At 33.6% G+C, this 19,270-nt stretch overlaps 1 protein-coding gene across 3 annotated transcripts in view; it reads left to right on the top strand.

Moving 5' to 3' along the window:
* The window catches only part of LOC150088851 (ankyrin repeat domain-containing protein 13D), a 125,931-nt gene that overhangs the window by 74,084 nt on the left and 32,577 nt on the right, over positions 1 to 19,270 (top strand). For all 3 annotated transcript variants that reach the window (XM_090369701.1, XM_090369700.1, XM_090369703.1), the window contains exons 11-13: positions 1,867 to 1,969; positions 7,420 to 7,581; positions 10,593 to 10,693. In XM_090369701.1, the coding sequence (XP_090225827.1) occupies positions 1,867 to 1,969; positions 7,420 to 7,581; positions 10,593 to 10,693 (366 nt within the window). The remainder of the gene's footprint in view (positions 1 to 1,866; positions 1,970 to 7,419; positions 7,582 to 10,592; positions 10,694 to 19,270) is intronic.

The following is a 19,270-nucleotide window of genomic DNA, read 5'->3' on the forward strand; positions in this document are numbered from 1 at the left end:
GGTACAGGTCTGGAGGCCTCATTTTAGGAAGGATGTAGATTTACTTGAGTGTGTACAGAGAAGGGCAACAAGATTGGTGAGGGGGATGAAGGGATCCTCTTACCAAGAGAGGCTAAAGTTCTGCAAATTGCAGTGGCTGGAGACTAGGAATCAGACCTGCGCTGTGATCTGATTGAGATAAATAAGGCCTTGAATGGGTTGATCACGCTGAATTCTGATGGGATACTTCCACTTGTTCAGATTACGAACCTAAGGGGGCATAAATTCAAATTAAGAAAAGAGAGATGTAGAATAGATGTGCGGAAATTTGCCTTTAGCCCACGGGTGGTTAATTGCTGGAACAAATTTCCATCTGTCGTTGTGGAAGTTGATAGGTTGAATAAATTTAAGGAGGAACTGGACAGGCATTTGGAGGGAATGAGGTGATTTTTTTTTTTTTTTTTTTTTGGCTGATGCTGCATAAGCTCATACACATGCTTTCTTGTATCACATGTCACTACTACTACTTTGACAATAACAGCGGAAACAAAATGATTTTATATTTTGGCAAGAAAGGGCTGTATTAAAATTCTCATTCACTGCTGCTAATTTGGAAAATTAGCACCATTGAATATTATATATACATCCTCTTTCCTAATAATAATCAATAAATATTATTGATTATTATTAGGAAAGAGGATGAGCCTAGCAGCTCAAATTTAACAATAAAATTATGGATAAATACAAATATAATAATAATCTTATTTTCAAATATGATTAGTTATCTAATGTACATAGTATAACCATTGGTTGAGAAGTAAAATTATATCCCAAAAATATTAATGAAGTGATTTATGGTCAAATAGACATACACTAAGTAGCCACTTTATAAGGTAAAACATTTCTCTACTCAAGTAGAATTCAAAAAAAAAAAAAAAAAAAAAAACTCAAAACAAAACTTTTTCCATAAATTAAAAAGAAAGTTGGGCATCCATCATGTGCAGTGCCACCACTGCACATGTAGGGTGCTACTACTGCCAGGTTAAGCACTAGTAGCACCCTACTGCTTAAAAAGTAAAGGTTACAGATATGCAGCTAAAATCTAGGTCTCATCAAGCAACTGAGATAACCCAGAAAAAAGTTATATACCACACAATGCTCTAATAATCCAATGATTGGGGAGGGGGGGAACTGGCAATTTTATAACAAAGATTGACCAACATACTATGATTCATTAAATATTTTCTTTTAGGGATACGTTATTATTATTGACAAAAGGGTGTTCATTTAAAGAAAGACTTTGAATATGTGGACTACGGAGCTGGTTAACTAGGTACCTTGGGGGAGGTGGGATTGTGATTCAGGTGTATAACCAGAATCTGGCTGTGATAGTAAAATTAATGAAGGATGAAGTTTTCATGGTGGTTATTGATAATACAAGAACTAGAGGCCACAAATTCAAATTATGAGAAAAGAGTTGTAGGAAGTTTTCTTTTAGTCAGCAAGTTGTTAATAAGTAACCTCTATCAATAGTTGCAGCCAACAGTTTGTCAGCAAAAGCCTAGGGCTTCCTTGCACCACATAGTATTAAGCTACTACATAGTTTAATACTAAAACTACTCAATACAACTTTTAAGATGTCTAGATACTTTTGAAAGCTAATACACACAAAACCTTTTAATTTAAATCTTAGATTTTCCACAGCAAATAAATAAAGCAGTGGCAATTATTGAAATGCATTATATAATTTTAAATTTATTTGTAAGCATCGCACAATTACATTTTGTATGGTATATTCATAATGCTATAACAGTGTTTTCATTCCGTGTTTATGCATGCATTCTTAAATTCTTTAAAACTTTGATAATTATTTATAATTTCTGATAGATCCTGCCAATTGTAGATTTGATGGCCATTAGTAGTACTCATTTTGCTAAACTGAGAGATTTTATCACCTTACAACTTCCTTCAGGATTTCCTGTGAAAATCGGTATGTTCTCATCCATTTTGCTTGATTAATTTATTGTTTTGAAAATTGAGCATCTTGCATACACATGTGCAAGTCTACTTACAGTAATTAGTCATCATAGAGCAAAGTTTGGTGATAATTATATGTAAGAAAGAAATAGGTTTTGAAAATTAAAACTATTAATGAAAATGAAGAACTGCATTACACTGCATAAAAGCATTGATATTAAAAATGATAAATTAAATTCCTTGTTTAACATTGTACAGTGTAATTTCTGATATTCTTTTAAGCTTATTCTAGTACTATTGAGTAATAAGCTAAAGAATTCTTCAGAGTGCTTTATAACTGTTATTAGATCAATAAGAATATGGTCACAACATTCATTCTTTGTATTTTAATTACACTTATGCAGAGTGAGCGTAATTTCTCAGCTTATTCTAAATAAAATAAAAATGCATAAAGGTTTTTATTGTGGGTGCTTCTGTGAATTCCTTTTGTGAATTTCCACTAAACTTAATTATTGATATTTACCGCTCTAGCATATGTAAAACTCTTATTTTCATAGAAATACTTGTGCATCAAGTGTGTTTGTCTGGCCTATTAATTAGTTTGTTTTCATCTCTGCTTTAAAGAAATATTAGTGAGTGACACTAACTCTACAAACGTTGAGGCGCTCTAGACATCCTTTTAAGTGATCTAGGGGGTTATCCTCACAGGACTCTGTCTTCTGAGAAAGGTTAGATTATTATGCACATTGCTATGTTGAACGATTCAGATTCTTTAGAATTTTAACCTTATATGATATGAAAATTACTGGATTTGAGTTTTTTCACACATTTGAATAACTGCAACTATTGTCCTGTGGCCTTCTGCTGAGATAGGACTCAATGGTCATCTGTTTTCTATTTTTAGTTGTTTCATTTATTTGTTATGTGATTGTGGACAGTTTGCTGCATCATTGTTGCAATATTTCACATTATTTGGTCCAAGTGTTATCGAGAGGGTGCTGGTTTAAATTTGTTCTTTATTGGCTTGTAAATTTTAGGTACATATTCTTTCCATGGTACTATATATATATATATATATATATATATATATTTTTTTTTTTTTTCATCACTTCTGTTTTAGTTGCATTCACATTTTGCAGCACTTATCCATCTTATTGTCCTACGTAATTTAATTTTCATTATGTTCTAGGCCAGTGGTTTTCAACAGGGGGGGGCCCATGCTGTATTTCTGAGGGACCACAGGTAAAAGTCGTAAAATTGGGGGTCACGAAAGGGGGTTAAGTGGGCCACGAAAAGTTCACTTCTAAAATAAAATTATTACTGATATAAAAAAAAAGAAATTAGTGAGATCCTTGCAGATCTCACTAAACTAAGGGACATTAATATTATTGTAATATTTTTTGTTGGAAGCATAATTGTATATTGTGAATGAGTAAAAATTTTCTTATAAATAAAGATTGTAGTTAATAAAACCCTTTTATTATTAATATTCCTTATATTATAAACAAATAATACATGTTATAAATATTACATTTATTGTAATTAAACAATATGAGTGTTGGGGCCACAGAGCTGAATGAAACTCAGAAGTGAGTTTCATTCAGCGTCATGCGGTAGAGGAAGTTGAACGGGAGGTCACGTGAACAGCGATCCCGCTAGAAGTCAGCATTTACGAACCGTTTCTGTTGAAGAAACCAAGCAGCAAAAGTCCTCCAGAGTGGATAATCCGCAGGCTCCAATGATTGGACGCGTTGCAGATGGTATGAACTCATTTGGTTTGTTGACAGTATCCTCCATACAGTGGATTGGGAAATACCCAATTGTTGGCCTATCGCTCAAGTACTCGTACTTGGATTGCCTTCTGCAAGATGTAGAACATTCTCCTCATTGTCTGGCGTCCTCGTTGTTCACTCTCGATTCATGGTACCTCTCATGAAACAACCAGTCTCACGTAACCTTCTGTGCACACAAAAATCGTATATGAGCAGCATGCCTGTGCGAGAAACGTTCCTGGTACAAGCGCAGAGCGGCGCGCCCATTACAGTCCGCAGCTCCATATGCAAGGTGCATGTCGGCCAGTTCAACGTTTGAATACTCGTCCATCCTACTGCCTCGGGAACCGGTTCGCAAATGCTGACTTCCAGCGGGATCGCTTCACGCGACCTCCCGTTCAACGTCCTCTACCGCATGACGAAGGCATTTCGGACCCTGCAATGCTATGTGATTCCGATTCGTCTTTGTGCCCCCTACACCTCCTGCAAGTTTGTCGTACTGGTAGTGAATCACCCTGTATATATATATCGTTTTGTTATGTGTGTGTACGTGCATGCACGCATGATTTTATGAACATTCACTTAATACACTTTTGCATTAATGCATTTGAAAAATTAGTACTCCTTTTTGACTTCCATAGTGAATTTTTGTTATAACAAAATCATGCCAAGCTATGCTTATGTTGCCAACCCTACCTATAGACCAGTGTTTCTCATTGGGGTGATTTTGAAGTTCCAAATATTAGATCAAGGAAGCAGTGAAATCTAAGAAGTCAGTTGAAGGATTGTTGAGAAACTATAAAACTATATTTAAATCTCATATTTGGAACTGTCCACTATTAAATATCAAACCTACTCACTTTGAAAGTCACATTTAAGGTACCAGTTGGATTTTTGTTATAACCTTATTTTACTATTATAGATTATTGTGATCGCTAGTATTTGGTATTAATAATATTTAATGAAATAAATAATTTTTTGAAGTTACATTTTGCAATGTTATTTGTTTACATGCTATATTTCCTTCAGATTTCTATTTCTATCTAGATGACCCTGAATTGCATTTCTGAACGTTGCTGCCATATTTTTCCTATCACTGAAGTCAGACTAACCAGTCTGACTTCAGTTTCTAAGGAACATTATTTAACACATAAAGGCAGTTCTAAGAGTGAAGTGAGTGAGTGACTCACTTCACCCTTAGATCTGCTTTTATGTGTTGTGATCTGCTTGGACTGGAAAAATGCTAATGTTCTACTAATTCAAAACAGAAGTCGTAAAGAGGTTATGTACAGCTGTTGACTAATGGGTTTGATTTATGTGATAGGCATAATGATGGAGTTCCTGATCTTGCTTATCACAGATAAGGTCATGGATTCAGTGGTTAACGACACAGTGGTAAGAATCAGAGATAAGGATTTGTGAAAGGGATGACAGCATGGGTTTGTGAAAATAAAATCTTGCCTGGCCAAGCTGATGAATTTCTATGTCAAGGTCATAAACAGTTGGCCACAAAAAAATACAATTTTGAATCCTAGACCACAGTACAGCTTTTGATATAATTTGCCATTGGAGATTATTGTATAAACTCAAGAAAATAGGGATTAGAGGAAAGATATAACAATTAGAGCCTGCCTAAATGACAGGAGGTGGTCATAACTTGTGCATTATTCAGAATGGACTAGCGTAGTGGAGTCATTTTTGTCTAATCTTTTTTAATGACATTAATGAGCATGAGACACTGTCAGAGTTTTCTGATAGTGATGAATGAAGTTTGGAAGAGTGGTTAATGACCATAAACCAAGCTGTAGTGCTTCGAAAGAATTTTAAACCTTTAAAAATATGGTCTGTAAAGTTTTGCATGTGGTGGAAACAGAAAACCAAGAGTAACTTGCAGAGCAGCAGGGAGAATTAAATGTAGCTCAAGGCAAAAAAAAGATTTAAGGATTAAAATACTGTCAAATATGAAGTTAACCGTGCAGTGTAAACAGTTAATTAGGAAGACATATGGTGTCCTATCAATGATTTAGCAGATGGTTACAAGTAGGGAAAAGGATGATACTAATAATTTCCAGTCTATTGTAATTATTATTATTAGCTATATGGTGCAAGGAAGCCTGAGGCTTATGCTGCACTAGCCAAAAAAAAAATTCCTGAGAGAGAGAGACAAAAGTAGAAGGGAATCACCAAGAAGAGAAGAATGATGATATCCAGCTCAGGACCCTGGGTGTGCCAAGCCCATACTCACCAGATGTCAGCCCCTGGGGTATACAAATTATTGTATGAAGGCTAAGTGAAAAGTAATGCCTCATTTCATAACCCTTCAGTGCTAGGCACTGAAGCAAATTCCAGCTACATTCCTCATGTAGCTGATACTTCCTAATTAGTATGTGCACAATAACATTTCTGTGAGTGTTTTGTTTACAATTTGTACTGTTTTAAATGGAAGCATCTTTGAATATGCAATTCAAACAATATGCAGTTTAGTTTCTGATTGCTAAAAATGTTAAACCTGTCAAAAATTTCCTTACAATTACTAGTCATGGATAAGAATAAAACTGTTAATATCAGAACACTTGTCAGTGATTTTTAAAAGTCACAGGACTGAGGTTGGCAAAGTTATTGTTAGTGTTCAGTCAAAGCAGATGAGCTGTTCATGGTGATCAGGTAAAACAGTTAGATACCAGAATGATTTAGGGATTTCTAAAGAACATATTCCACACATTCTGACCCAGAGTAGAGATAGAAATATGTGCAGGTTGAGTTCCCAGAAGGCTTGCTAAAGAAGTGAAAAGACAGAGCGGAAATTTATTAACAACTTTATTTTCATTTCAGACAACAGAAGGATACATTTTTAAATGTTATTATGACTCGAGATGAATCCTGGATTTATCACTAAAATACAGAAAACAAGAGACATTTTAAGGTGGACTTGGCACATCATGGCCTAGGTTGCCATTATACCCTAAAACCTCTTGTCCAAAAAAAAATACAAAGTATTGGCAATAAAGTGATATTGACTATTTTATGTGACTCTATGGGTATTATCCCCACCAAAATTTTAGAAAAGGGGCCACAATCAATTTAGTCTAGTATATTTGAGACATTGGACAATTTCCAAAAAATAGTCTAGTGAGAAAGGCCTAGCAATACAACAATGTTGCTTAAACAACATGTATTGCCATTCAACATGCATCTGTTAAATATTGGCAGGAATTTTTGTTACTGGGATTTGAAGTTATTCTGCATCCTTCCTGTTGGCCCCAAGCAACGTATTTTTTTTTTTTTTTTTTTTGTTCCCAAAGCTTAAAGATCACCTCCAGGGCAACAGATATGATTCTGGTGAAAAAGCTAAAGCAGCTATGAACAATTAGTTGGCCTCTCAGCCAAAATCCAAAATAATTTTACATGAACAGCATAACCAAAACTTGCTGAGCACTGGAAATATATTTTTTTCTTTTTGATTTATCTCCATTTCCTCAAAATTTATCAAATAAGAGATTTCTTTTCAGCCTGCCTTTGTAGATGTAATTTCCAATAATGAAAACAATAAATAGCTTTCAGTCACCGGAACATATGACTGGATGGGCAGTCTTTGAATTCTTTAGACTGTCTATAATATTAATGAACAGTTTTCACCAAATAAACTCTGATAGACAGGCACTTGAATGAAATGTTTATTTCTCTTATTTAGAGATTCCTCTTTTCCATGTGTTAAATGCTCGTATCACATTTGGAAATATCTTTTCAATGGACGAACCTGTGACTGGCATTACACCAATTAAAGATGACAGTGTAGTAGCATGTGTTTTAGATGATGCATGTTTTGAACCACCATCAAGTTATATGAGGCTAGGTAAGTAGTGTTAGCAGTATGTAAAAGTGAATAGATATTTAAATTTCATGAAATAATTGCTTGATGAATTAAGTTTAGATGTTTTCTTGTCTGCATGTAAAACATTGTATTTTGTAATTGTATGCAGTGTATACCTTTTCATTAAAATTGTATTAGAAACTAGTTTTATAAATATAGTCATGCTATTTATGAATGATACTGAAATATTTATGAATTATGTGAAAGTTCTAAAATATTTAAATCTTATTACAGCTTGTTCCATGTTAAATTTGTATTTTAGGCAGTTTTTAATATTTACAAGTGTAAATACTACAGTGATTCAAAATTATGTATACTTTAAAAGGTTGTATTTCCAAAAGTTTATTGAGTAACATAAACCTAATTTTTCTACACGGCAGATATGTGGAACTGTGATGTATAGTAAAGATTAAACTAGCTGTTCAAAATGTCCAGTACCAGCATACATATGTGAATGTGGTTCCCCCCCAACAGCATAACATAATGGCCTCCATGTTAACTGTTATTTTATGAAAAGTTTCCGGCACCCCCCTCCCCCCATACTTCTCCTTCAACCCATGCACGGCACAAATACTATAGGTTTTGATACCTTTCGTGTTTGGGGTTTTCATAAAAAAATAAAAATAAAATAATAATGTGGCTTTTTCACCAAATCTTTTCTAGATTTATAACTCTATGCTTTATCTTTAAGGTAATCCTATGTCAAAAAAGAGTTAAGAGATGTAGGATCTGAAGGTATTGGAAGGCATTTTTCTCACTTATTCCCAGAATGACCTTCCATCATTCAGGAAATTCAGTTTTCAGCTCAGCAAAGACCTTGTCACAAAAGTTAGTTGTTCCCTACCCTGCTGAAAGTCTTCTCTGTCAAGAGACATATTTCTTATTACAGGAACTGCATTATCAATTAACATTTCAAAATAACGTTTCCTGTTAACATTATCATTGAAACTATCAGTCCAGTTATTCCTTGAGAATAATATGAAATTATTTAGTCTCATCCACACAATTTCGGACTGGTTAACATCTTTTCCGAAAGAAGCATTGGGTTTTCATTAGTCCAGTACACACATTTCACACTCAGTTCATGGTCAATTTTTAATTTGAATATAGCTCTATCTGACCATTCAACATTTTCAGAATCACTGTCTTCACCTTTCTTATGATAATATTCATAGAATTGTCTGTCTATGTGTATCATTTTCCTGTATTGAATGCAACAATCAAGATGTATAGCGTTTCCACTTTATCCTTTAAAATTCTAAGAAAACTCAATTGACTCAAGCAATTTTCATGAGTACAACCTTGTTGACTTCATCAGTGATTGCTTGTAGACATCCTTGAAAGCTTCAAAATTTTTAGCACTCCTTTTTGTCTTTTCCTGTTGTTATTATTATCAGATGTGTCAGCATATTTGTGCTAACATTTTCATGCTTACAGAACTACTTCAGAATGTTTTTCCGTACTAAAAAATTAAATGCTTATTCTCTACCTTGATCAGTCACCCAACAAATACTCAAATGTTAAATATATTTTTTTATACATATTAATAATATCATCTAAAGTTTAAAGTGTGTATACATAATTTTTATTACCTTGTATTTTGAATAGTTTTTCTTTAATTTTTCCAATTTATTTATTATTATTTTTTTAGGCTGCAGTATTGCATTACTTGTTTATAGTTGAATATATAAATTGAATCAGAATAGATTTAATGATGTTTCTATATGATTCTAGTTGGTTAAAGTTTTTACTTTTATATTAATATGGTTTAAGTTTGTGGTCAGGAACATAGTGGAGGTTGAATTGTTAGGTGTCAGAATATTGCAAATGAATGGTAGCAGTTCCTCCACATTTATTTTTTGAGCTTTGGTTAACTAATCACTATTTTTCAGACATATGTATGTTAATTAATTTTATAGCAAGAAAATAGTTAATAATTTTAATTAGATTGTTATTAGAAAAATATTTGCATCAAAAGGTATTTTATTAAAAATTACTGTATTTTTTCTTATGGCCTTCTATTTATGTAGCGATCTTGGAATCTTTAACCATGTCAATAATTTTATCATTCATTTGCATTATTCTGGCTGCAGTGTAGCGGTGTTGAGTGCAGAGGAGTATGGGACAGTAACTGTGGCAGGTGCGTGATTTTCTGCCAAAGAAGTTAGTCTGGGAACTGCTTAGTAAAAGAAGTGCATGCCATAACACAAAAATTGAGGTGCATGATTGATAAGATAGGTACATTTATGATGCTGCATACATAAAATACATACAAATTATAATAGTTTTAAAACAAGGGTAGGTGCAATTTTTATAGCCTAAATGTTTAAGATGTCCTTTTTTAACATTCTATATTTTGTTTGTTTATTTATTTATTTTTTTTAATTTAAACAGTTCAAGAAACCCATAATTGTAATGTATGTGCAGTGATAATAATTAAGTGTTAATGAACTTTGTTGTAGGTTTAAATTCATTAAACATCCATTCTTCATATCATTGCATATAAATCGTTTTATCTTTTTTGTAGTTGAAATTATATTTTTGCTTAAAACACTTTTATGTATGCAGTATCCAAAAATAATTTTAAAATAATAAAAATAATAATAAAATGCATGAACTACTCTAAATGACTAAAACATCTACTTAGCTTTAGTAAATCATTTTTCTTAATGTATAATAAATTTAACTCTCACAGCTTAAAAAACTTAAGTGCATTGATAGGTAATTCTGTATGTCTACAAATAGCTGTAGAGCATGAGCTTAGTGCTTTGACTTATAAAACTATACATATACAAGCATAGCTGATGCCTGACCCTGGCTGTTTAGTTTTTAGAATAAATTAAAGCATGTTTCCTTTTCTTGCATGTACTAACAGCAGAACTTGCATGTTTTGTCTTGCATATTCTTTTTTTTTATATATAATAGTTTCTGATTCTTTCTCTAATGGTTGAATGAAGAATGTTAATTTGTTTTTCTGAATTTTATCCTTTTAGGTAACGATGAACTCCGTCACCTCAGTATAGATGAAGATGATGAACTGCTGCAATATGCCATCCAGCAGTCACTTATGGAGGCAGGCAGTGAAGAAGATCAGGTAGGAAAATAGCAAAAGTGTCATATAATGAGCACATTCATGTGCTTTTCAAAATGTCTTATACTGAATATTGGACAATCACGTAGTCAGCTATTCTTCTGGAGGGGGGAGAACATTTTTTTAATGTAAAGTATGGGATTGATATCTCTGTATTTTATTTTAAAAATGTAGAGATGACTCTATATTTCCTGTGATATTTTAATATATATATATATAATTTTTTTATTATTACTATTATAAGAATCAAAGCTAAACTGCAGATTTAAAAAAAAAAAAAAAACTTCATTTATTAATGCATTTTTGTAGAAAAATAAAATTAATGCATTTTCCTATATTAAAATAGTATAAGAATAATATATGTGTATTTTACAATAGCAAAGCAATTCTAGTAAACAAAAGAATTTCAGTACCCTGTAAGGGAACTTAAGCTTAGCATACAGTCTTCTGAAACATTGGCACAAAAAGGAGGGGGAGCATAATCTTTGCTATCTCAATGCTAGAAACCAAATATGTCCTCCTTGGAGAGGACAGTTCTTGAAGATACACTCAACCCCTCCCTCCAAAATAGACTAGTCTCATCAGCATTAAAATCTGCACCAGAAGTTAATTTTTTCCCTTAACCTTGGCACCACTGTAGCCAGGTGGGCAGGAGCAGCAGTGCATAGCACACGCTTCTTGATTAGACTGGGGTTCGAGCCCATGATCACCAAATACGGAGGATGCAGAAAGGTCAGGGAATGACCACCACATATCCCCGGAGCAATATGGCCTTAGTTGCTAATGCTCCTAAAAACAAAATAACAACCCTTAACAACCCTAGTGGTAGTGACGGTGGCAACCCATATTGTTACAAAGCCAGTAGCAGAGAAACTGACAAGTGACAAATTTCTTTTTAATTTCAAGAAAAAATTTGTGAATTTTTTGAATTCTTCTTGGAGTATACCAAAATTTCATCTTTTCTTAATGGATTGAAATACTTATTTTATATTTTTTTATTGTTTTTAATAAAAAAAATTAAATAGTTGAAAAACTTGTTTTTTACACCTTTTATTTTCAAAAAAAAACTTTTCAAGCATAAAATATAAAAATGAACTGGTAGTCTTTTCCAGTTTAAAAAAAAAACTGTTAAACATGCAAAATTTCAGAAATGCTCATGCACATATATTTCACAATTCTGCAAATATATTTCTATTTATAGTGACAATATTAAAGTTATTGCAAGAAAGAGAGAAAAATATATCAGTTTTGATAAGGAAATTAAACTCAAAGAAGATGAATATTTTGTAGATGAAGAAAATTCTAGGCAACAATTATCAAAACATTATTTGAGATTATAGATTCATTCAGATTTATGGTAACTAGTATAGATAAACTTGCTAGTAATCTTAAAAAAGATCAGCTCAAAAACAAAAATACTTTTCAGAAGATTAGCTATATTTAGTGATAAGAAAAGACGTACATCCCTATGATTATATGAACGTGTTAGAAAAATATGAAGAAACAAAATTACCCGAAAAAGAAAAATTTTATAGCATATTAAACAAAAGTGATATATCTGAAGAAGATTACATTCATGCACAAAAAGTCTGGAAAGAATTTAGCATAAAAAACATGGGTGAATATTTTGATTTGTATTTAAAAACTTATGTACTGTATCGTTATTAGCTGATATATTTGAAAATTTTAGAGATGTTTGTTTAGATGCCTATAAATTAGATCTTGCTTGGTATTATACAGTTCCTAGTTTATTCTGAAATGCAATTTTAAAAATGACAAATATTGAATTACAGTTACTAACTGATATCAATATGTACTTAATGATTTAAAAAAGGTATTAGAGGTGGAATTAATCAGTTTTATTAGATATGCAAAAGCGAATAGTAAATATCTAAAAGATTTCAATAAAAATGAATTATCAACGTTCTTAATATACTTAGGTGCAAATGACTTATATGAATGGCTATAATTAAAAATAGCAAGAGCTTAAAATGCCGAAAATTAAGATGGAAAATATGCACTTTAGTCAGAGCTTAAATAAAACCGGCATTCACCTCATGATCCATTTAGTTGCATGAATTATATAAATTATACAACAAATCATACCCCATTTTTATATAATTCATGCAACTAAATGGATCATGAGGTGAGTGCCGGTTTTATTTAAGCTTTGGCTAAAGTGCATATTTTCCTTATATGAATGGGTGAATACAGTGGGGCCTTGACTTACGGTGACATCGACATCCAATATTCTCAGGAACCGATATACCTTCCATGTGATCTCTTATTTTAGGGACTGATGATATTTGCAGGTGCCGATCGCTTTCCGATGTAACTGGAATGATACATGTGGGGAAATTTTCAGACGCGTGGCACATGGAACATCGCTTGTACGATTGTTCTCAACCATCTAGCCTCCTTTATTATCATTCGATTGTTAACATGTGGCATGCGGAACATCACTCATACGAAATTGTTTCAGATCTATGATGATCTGAAACTTAAAGTTCCATCAACCAGTGGCAGTGCTGTGCGCTTTGAAGACTTTAAAGCCAGCAGAGACTGGTTTGAGCGTTTAAAAAAAAAAAATGGGTGAATATCAGAAGTGCTGAAAGGCATGGAGAGGCATTCAGTGCTGATTAAAAAAAAAAAAAAAAAAACAGCTGAGACATTTAAAATTGAATTCTGAGAGTTTGTTGATCAGGAGGGTTATCTTCCCCAACAGGTTTTTAACATTGACGAAACCAGCCTCTTCTGGAAGCGAATCCCCAGGAAAACGTACATCACTAAAGATGAGGCTAGTTTACCTGGGCATAAGCCTACGAAAGATAGGCTCACTCTCCTGTTAGGTGTCAATGCCTCCTGAGATTTTAAGCTGAATCCTTTACTTGTGTATCACTCTAACACCCCCAGAGTATTTAAACAACAAAATGTTTGACAAAAGCATGCAATTTCTACAAATTAATCTAGAAAATGTCTGGGAGTGTTTTGGCGCAGTAACAAGAAAGCCTGGGTTACAGGATGTCTTCAACGAATGGGAGCTTGAAGTTTTCTGTCCTTCAGTGAATATAGATGTATAGATGTAATATAGATGTAGATCATACAAATATAGATGTATCTTGAGAAAAATAAGCTTTCTGTGAAGGCACTGCTCCTGCTGGATAATGTGCCAGGCCATGATCCAAACCTTGTTCAATCTCTTCAGGCACAATTTAAATTTATTCAAGTCAAATTTTTGCCACCCAACACCACTCCTCTTCTCCAACCAACGTACCAGCAAGTGATTGCAAACGTGAAGAAAATTTACACCACAAAAATATTCGCAAGTTGCTTTGTTTGTTGTTGTTGTTGTTTGTTATTTGGTTTTTAGGAGCATTAGCAACTAAGGCCATATTGCTCCGGGGATATGCGGTGGTCATTCCCTGACCTTTCCGCATCCTCCGTATTTGGTGGTCACGGGCTCGAACCCCGGTCTAATCAAGAAGCGTGTGCTACGCACTGCTGCTCCTGCCCACCTGGCTACGGAGGCGGCACAAGTTGCTTTGCAGCAACCTCTGGTAAAAATGCTGTCACCCTCAAAAATTTTTGGAGGTTGAAGTTCAACACGCTGGACTGCGTTAGGCTGATTGCAAGTTCTTGGAATGATGTTTCCACCAGGTGCTTAAATCCAGCCTGAAAAAAAAATCTGGCCTTTAATTATCCATAACGTTGACGGATTTGAAGATGATCTTGTTACTCTTGGTAAATCAACGGGTCTGGAGGTTGGCGAAGATGATGTGGAGGACCTTATTGACACTCATGAGCGTGAGCTAACAGAGAAGCGACAAGAGTTGAAAAAAATTATGGAGAGTGACACTGGAGAGGAAGAGGGGAAAAAAAAGTCACCCAAAAAGTGTCAGCTGAAGAGTTGAAAACCATCATTTCTTGTTGGGACCGTTTAAGAGAAGTGGTAAAAAGCACCTCGAAATTTAAAACACTGAACTCATGATGGGCAAAATGGAAGATAAAGTTATTTCTTACTTCAGGAAGCCACAAAAAAAAAGTCATCAAAAACAGTCCACTTTGGACAGTTCCTTTGCAAGTAGCAGCAAAAGACATCTGATGCTTGATATAGTCCCACCATTGATTTCATCGGCTGTGCACTTCAAGTCTAAAGTAAATGCTAATTTATCGTTTGTTTTTTTATTTTAGGATGTTTTATGACTATTAAATAATCTTTATAAAACACTCATTTTTAATGTAAAAATGAAATATAACATGTAAGAAATACTTATTTTATGTGTTGTTGCGGAATGAATTACAGGAAATCAATGTATTATTGGTTTCAACTTGCAATATTTTCAACATACAATGGGTTTTGTGGAACAAATTACCATCAGATGTTGGAGCACCACTGTATTTACCTTATGGAGTATTTAAATAGGTAGAAATAAAAAAATATCCAGAATTAATGACTACATTATATAATAAAGAAAAGTACATATTACATTATAGAAACTTGAAGTGTTTAGAATTAGAGCTAAAACTAACAAAAAGTACATAGTGTATTAGAATTCAAGCAATATAACTAGTTAAAATCATACATAGATTTTAATACAGATAAAAGAACTAATGCTACCAATGCATTTAAGAAAGATTTATACAATTTAATGAATAATTCTGTTTATGGAAAGGCTATGGAAAATGTAATAAAATGAGTTGATGTTAGATTATGTTGTAATGGAAATAAAGTTGTAAAATTAAGAAACAAGAAATTTTACAAAAAATTACGTGTGGTTCATATGAAAAAAACATTAGTAACTTTATATAAACCTATTTACAATGGAATGTGTATTTTAGATAATATCTGAACTGTTAATGTATACTTTTCATTATGATGTCATGAAACCTAAATATGGTAAAAATCTAAGCCTTGTGTATACAGATAGTGTGATATATGATATTGAGACTGATGACTTATGAGGATATGAAAGAAATGATACTCGACTTTGATACATCAGATTATCTAGAAAAGAAATATAACATACCTAGATTAAATAAAATAATTAGTAAAATGAAGGATGAATGTAATGTAAAAAATATGAATGAATTCTTAGCTTTTAAGATCAAAAATGTATACATATAAAATTGAAGATAAAGTGGAAAAGGAATTAAAAAATGTGTAATTAAAAAAAGAATAACATTTGATGACTATAATGAGTGTTTATTTGAGGGAAAAAGAACAGCTAAGAACTATGAATCTAGTAAGAAACAAAAAGTACGAAGTTTATTCAGTAGAAGTGAACGAAAAAGCTCTAAGCCCTTTTCATGATGATAGATATATCTTAGTCGATGAAATTCAGACATTAGCATGGGGGCATTATTCAATTTAAAATTAGATCTTCTTTATCTATCCATTAATTAAACAAATTTGAATAGCCTTCCCATTTAATGAGATATTTATTTCTTTTTTTTTTTTTTTTTTTTTTCCCTCAATATTTTTTTCTAATTGATAAACATCTTGCCTGTTATATTTTACTAACTCTTGTTCATTTTATGAACAAGAGTTAGTAAAATATTCATTGTTCATAAAAGGTATTTCTTCATTATTTAAGTCTTATCTTATATGTAATAGGCTTAAGTCTTCAAAACTTCAGAAATAACAGATTTACTTCCTTCCTTCCTTCCTTCCTCAGTTAAGTTAGGTAAATAACCCTTTATCAACATGCCTTTTTATTTACTGATTCTAACCTTATCACCAATATGAAACTTGGGTTTAGGTTCTTATAATTCCCTTTGTAAAGATTATTATAGAATCACTTATGTTAATTTTTGAGTGAGTTCATTATTTTGCAAGAAAATATCTAGAATTTCTACAATTCGATTTCTTAAATCAGTGCTGTTATTTTGAGCTTTCCTTGATGGAATATTCATTTATAATTTTTATAGAGTATTAGTATTAGCAAAGGCACATGATGCAAGAAAGCAAGCTTATATAGCATCAGCCAAAAAAAAAAAAAAAAAAAAAAAAAAAAACATATTTCATCCATCCGCCCGCTTCAAATGTTTGTCAAGTTCTGCCTTGAATCTATTTAAGCTGTCAACTTCTACAACGACAGATGGAAGTTTGTTCCAGCAATCAACCACCCGCTGACTAAAGGCAAACTTCCGCACATTTATCCTACAACTGTCTTTCCTCAATTTGAGTTTATGCTCTCTCAGGCAATTATTCTGAGCAAGAGGAAGAATCCCATCCGCATTGAGCATGCTCAAACCATTCAAGTCTTTATACACCTCAATCAGATCACCTCGCAGGTGCCTAGACTCCAGACACTGTAATTTGCAAAACATAAACCTTTCTCCGTAAGAGCAACCCTTTGTTCCATTCACTAATCTTGTTGCCCTTCTCTGTACTTGTTCCAACAGCTCTACATCCTTCTTAAAATGAGGCCTCCAGACCTGTATACAGTACTCAAGGTGTGTGGCCTGACCATTGCCTTATACAAGGGGATAATCACCTCCTTATTCCTGCTAGAAAAATTCCTATATATCATTGACAAAACACCATGAGCTACTCTTGCAGACCGTCTGCACTGCTCAGAAAACTTCATATCTGCCTGCACAATTAACCCAGGTCCTTTTCATTCTCTACCACTGTCAGTATGGTACCACACAGTTGATACGTTAATCTGGGATCACTGCTTCCCATATGTAGTACTTTACATTTGCCAATATTAAACTTCATTTGCCACCTCTCAGCCCATCTGCTCAACTTTTCTAGATTCTCTTGCAGCAGCGTACTGTTATTAGTATTAGTAATGGCCGCATGGTGCAAGAAAGCCTATTGCTTATGGTGCACCAGCCAAAAAAAAAACCCCACAAATAAAACAATGATAAAAAAATAAAAATAATAAATAATAATAATTAATAAAAGAAAAGGAAATTAAATCTATTATACTATGCGCTTCCCTCACCCGAAGGTACTATCCAGGTGACCTTTGAATTTTCCCAAACTGTCAGCCTCTACCACCCATGTAGGTAACTTATTCCAGTAATTTATAACTTGCTGGCTAAAATAAAACTTCCTGCAGTCCAATCTAAACATTTCCCCCCCGTAACTTGAATTTATGTCCCCTAGTTCTAGCATCATTTATAATCTTGAAAATTTCGTCCTCATTCATTTTACTGATGCCTCAGAGCCTTAAACACCTCAATCCAATCTCCTCTAAGGTGTCTAGTTTCTAAACTATGCAACTCACATATTCAAAGTCTTTCTTCATAAGGACGCCCTTTTGCCAATCTCACCAGGCAAATTGCCCATCTTTGCACCCTTTCAAGAAGTTCGATAGATCATCGATAGGACACCATGGGCCTTCCTTGCAACCTATTTACAATGCTCAGAGAATTTCATGTCTGACCATATCGTAACACCCAATTCCCTTTCCTCCAGTATTGGGTTTAGTTGAACTCCACCAAGTGAATAAGTTATTTTGGGATTACTGTTTCCCATGTGTAATACCTTACAACTTTGTTGGATTAAAGCATAGCTGCCATTTTTCTGACCATTCCTGAAGTCTATCTAGGTCTCTCTGAAGAAGCTTAACTTGACAGTGATCATTAACTGCTCTACCAATTTTAACATCATCTGCAAATTTAGACATCACGCCCTCTATCCCTTCATCAATGTCATTTATGAAAATTAAAAACAACACTTCTTACATCAACCCAATCTGAGGAATAGCCATTTATCACTACCTCTGCCTCCTGCTCTGAAGCCATCATGCTATCCATCTAAGGATTTTCCCAGTGATTCCAACCTGTTCCAGCTTATAAAGCAACCACTCATGTAGGACTGAGTCAAAAACTTTGCTGAAATTTAAATAAACAATGTCGAAATTATTCCCTAAATCCAGCTTGTGAGTGACCCTTTCAGAATAGCAAACCAGATTTGTTAAACATGATTTTCCCTTTACAAAACCATGCTGAGTATCCTTGAGAATTTCAATTCTATCCAAATGATCCTGATTTCCACCCTTGATCATTGCCTCTATGATTTTCCAGCACCTCCGTAGCCAGGTGGGCAGGAGCAACAGTGCATTGCACACGCTTCTTGATTTGACCGGGGTTCGAGCCTGTGACCACCAAATACGGAGGATACGAAAAAGTCAGGGAATGACCATCGCATATCCCCGGAGCAATATGACCTTAGTTGCTAATGCTCCTAAAAACCAAATAACAACAACAACAACAACCATGATTTTCCTTGCCACTGAAGTCAGACTGACAGTTTCCCACTTCACTCTTAGAGCCACCCTTATATATAGGAGATACATTGGCACTTTTCCAATCCAAAGAAATCTCCCCAGAGTCTAGTGATGCTCACATAATTAGCCTCAATGGTTCGATGCACTCACTTGCCGCCTCCCTTAAGATTATAGGGTACATCAACTCCAGGAGCCTTACTGGCCTGTAGGCTCGAAGGTTTTTTCATTAAATAATCTTGCAAAATTTCAATATCATTAATTACATGTTTTTCAACTTCTCTCCCACAATTTCCCATTGACACAAAAGGTTTTTCATTTGTAAATATCGATGATATTA

Source organism: Mastigoproctus giganteus, chromosome 3 (genome assembly GCF_048544385.1).
Source record: "Mastigoproctus giganteus isolate SK-2022 chromosome 3, ASM4854438v1, whole genome shotgun sequence".
Taxonomy (NCBI): domain Eukaryota; kingdom Metazoa; phylum Arthropoda; class Arachnida; order Uropygi; family Thelyphonidae; genus Mastigoproctus; species Mastigoproctus giganteus.